Below are 3,372 nucleotides of genomic sequence, written 5' to 3' on the forward strand. Positions count from 1 at the left end.
TCCGTGCATGGGTGCTGGAGGCTCTGTGCACGAGGGACTTGTGCACAACACCCCTTGCACCAACGTGCACGTTGCAAGGTGTCCGTGCACGGGTGCTGGGTGCAAGGTCTTGCACGTGGGTGCCGGAGGAGTGAGGTCTCCGTGCGTGGGTGCCGGAGGCTCCACGCACGTCCCTGCAGGGCGCACGAGGCACGCGCTGGTGCCATCGAGGTGGCCGCTGCGAGCCTCGTTTGTTCCCAGCGAGCCCCCACCCTGCCAGGGGAGGGGGGTGGGCACCCACGGGTGCTCCCGGGGGCTGTTCCGCAGCACCCTGACCGTGCCCCGTCTCCGCAGGAGTGCAGCGGCCTGGGGGACATGCCCGGCTCCTTCGTGCCCACGGTGACGGCCATCACCACGAGCCAGGACCTGCAGTGGCTGGTGCAGCCCACCCTCATCTCCTCGGTGGCCCAGTCGCAGCCCCCGGGGGGGCCCATGGCGCATCCCCCCCCCACCCACCGCCCCCGTGGACCCCTACGACCTGCCGGGACCCAGCTACTCAACACCGGGCATGGGGGGCTTCCCTTCGGCCCCCCCGGCGCGTCCCTCTCGCGCCCGGCCACGGCGGAGCCGCGAAGAAACGGTGAGTCCCCAAAAATGTCCCCAACCCTTTGGGCGGGGGGGGGAGGTGGGGGCTCGGGGGGTGGCGGGGGGGGGGTGACAGGGTGGTGGCACCTCGCTGATGGCGCTGTCCCCTCGCAGCTGACCCCGGAGGAGGAGGAGAAGCGCCGCGTGCGGCGGGAGAGGAACAAGCTGGCGGCCGCCAAGTGCCGCAACCGACGCCGGGAGCTGACGGACCGGCTGCAGGCGGTGAGTGACACGAGGGGACGTGAGGGGACATCGGGGTCCCCGAGGTTGGGGGACGTCCAAAAAAGGGGTGGGCACGGCCACCAGGGTGGCGTGGGGGAGGGGGGGTGGTAGCGGTGGTGTCCCCGACAGCTGGGGACATCGTGGGGGGACTTGGTGGTGAAAGCTGTGGGGGCTGGGGGCAGAGGTGATGGTGGCAGTGGGGACAGCGGTGTCCCCAACAGCTAGGGACATCGTGGGGGGACTTGATGCTGAAGGGTGAGGGGCCTGGGGACATTACGTGGGGACAGAGCTGCGCCAAAGGGTGCTGAGGGTGTCCCATGGGGACAGCGGTGTCCTCAGGACGCTGGGAGGGGACACTGATGTCCCCAGGGGGTGACAAGGACTTGTAGGAGTGCAGGTGCCAGGGATGCTCGATGGTGACAACAGTGTCCTGAGGAGCAAGGGAGACGCGGTGTCACGATGCTGGGGACATCACAGGGACATTTATGGGGCTGATAGGGGCGATGGTGTCCTCAGGACATGGGGACAATGATGTCCCCAGGACCTGTTGGAGGGACAGACTGACACCTACGGGTGCACGTCCCCGGGAGCTGGGGATGGTGGCTGGGGACAGCGGTGTCCCCAGGACTGGGGGACGCCACCAGGGGCCGATGATGTCCCTGGGAGCTGGGCACATCAAGGGGGGCCAGGTCCCTTTGGGGACGTGGAGGGGGGTGGCACCGTCCCCAGGAGCTGGGGACATCAGAGGGGGCAGATGTGCGAGGATGTTGGAGGGGGACAATGTGTCCCCAACAACTGGGGACATCAGAGAAGGGGACCTGGGAGTGGCAGGGGGGACAGCGATGATCCCAGGAGCTGGGGACACTTGGAGGAAGGGGACAGTGACCCCAGAAGGGGACATCAGAGGGAGATGTGACACTTGGGATGCCTGGGGGGGGGTGACAGTGTCCCCAGAAGCAGGAGACGCTGACCCAGGGACACTGAAGGGGGAATGCTGCCACCCCCAGCAGCAGGGGACATCGGCGGGGGAGATGGCACGGGGACAATGCCATCCCCTGGAGCAGGGGACACTGGGGGATGGCCAGGATGACAGAGGGGCAGGATGCTGTCCCCAGAAGTAGGGGACATCAGAGGTGCAAGGACATGTCCCCCTCACAAAGATGCCCTCAAGAGCAGGGGACACAGGAGGGTGGCACCCAGAGATGCTGGGGGGGGACAACGCTGTCCCCAAGAGTGAGGGACAAATGGAGGCTGGGGGTGCTGGAGGAGGAGGTGGCCTCTGTCCCCAGGAGCAGGGGACAGCGCTGTCCCCAGGAGTGGGGGGCATGAGAGGGGGACACTGGAGGAGGAGAACGCTGTCCCCATGAGAGGGGGGACATCAGATGGGGACAGTACTGTCCCCAGGATTTGGGGACACCAGTGAGTGATGACAGAGGGACATTGGAGGAGGACAATGCTGTCCCCACGTGGGGGGGGGGGCATCAGGGAGAGAGATGACAGAGGGGGACATTGGAGGGGACAACGCTGTCCCCAGGAGGTGGGGACACCGCCGTGAAAGGTGTCAAGGGGACATCAGAGAGGGGACAGGGCTGTCCCCAGGAGCAGGGGGACATCAGCATGAGAGATGGCAGAGACGCATCGGAGGGGACGTTGGAGGGGGACAACAGTGTCCCCAGGAGAGGGGGACATCGGAAGGGGACAATGCTGTCTCCAGGAGCTGGGGACACCAGTGAGAGAGATGACAGAGGGACGCTGAGGAGGACAACGCTGTCCCCAGGAGCAGGGGGCACCACTGGGAAAAGATGCCAAGGGGACATCAGGGAGGGGACGGCATTGTCCCCTCGTTCCCGGGGACATCTGAGAGGCCATGGCATCGTCCCCAGGAGCCGGGGGGGGGGCATCAGAGGGGACCAGACCCCCGCAGGGGATGCTGGCGGTGACCCCTCCAGAGCCCGGAGCAGCAGGAACAGCGTCCGCCGACGCCACCACCGCGGGGGTGCCACCCGCGTCCCCTCGCTGTCCCCTGCCGTCCCCTCACCCTCTCCCCCGCCCCCCCCCCCAGGAGACCGACCAGCTGGAGGAGGAGAAAGCCGAGCTGGAGTCGGAGATCGCCGAGCTGCAGAAGGAGAAGGAGCGCCTGGAGTTCGTCCTGGTGGCCCACGCGCCCGCCTGCAAGCTCCCCTTCGAGGACGCCGGCCCCTTGGGTGCCGGCCCCGCCGAGGTGAGCACCCTGGGCAAGGAGGAGCCGCCGGGGCCCGTCGCCTTCCCGTTCCAGCCGGGCGCCCAGGGCCCCTTCCCCAGCTGCTGCTTCGCGCCGGGGGCCCCCCCGGTGCCGCCTAACCCCTCCTATACGTCTTCGTTTGTGTTCACCTACCCAGAGGGAGCGACCTGCGGAGCCTCGCATCAGCGGAGCAGCAGCAGCGACCAGTCCTCGGACTCCTTGAATTCTCCCTCGCTCCTCGCGTTGTGAACGGGGCCCCCCCGACACCCCCCTGACCCCCCCCCCTCCCCCCAAAAAAAACAACA

General features: G+C 67.6%; 2 protein-coding genes across 2 annotated transcripts in view; both read left to right on the forward strand.

Annotated features, from left to right (window-relative positions):
- LOC118155499 (protein fosB-like) overlaps window positions 1-3,329 on the forward strand; it is a 4,375-nt gene extending 1,046 nt beyond the window's left edge. Inside the window, 4 exon segments of the mRNA XM_035308802.1 lie at window positions 180-492; window positions 494-619; window positions 739-846; window positions 2,909-3,329. Coding sequence (XP_035164693.1) covers window positions 180-492; window positions 494-619; window positions 739-846; window positions 2,909-3,316 — 955 coding nt within the window. The 3' untranslated portion in view covers window positions 3,317-3,329.
- The window catches only part of LOC118155501 (BRD4-interacting chromatin-remodeling complex-associated protein-like), an 18,036-nt gene that overhangs the window by 5,199 nt on the left and 9,465 nt on the right, over window positions 1-3,372 (forward strand). The window lies entirely within an intron of this gene.

The sequence above is a fragment of the Oxyura jamaicensis genome, chromosome 32 (assembly GCF_011077185.1).
Source record: "Oxyura jamaicensis isolate SHBP4307 breed ruddy duck chromosome 32, BPBGC_Ojam_1.0, whole genome shotgun sequence".
NCBI classification, from domain to species: Eukaryota; Metazoa; Chordata; class Aves; order Anseriformes; family Anatidae; genus Oxyura; species Oxyura jamaicensis.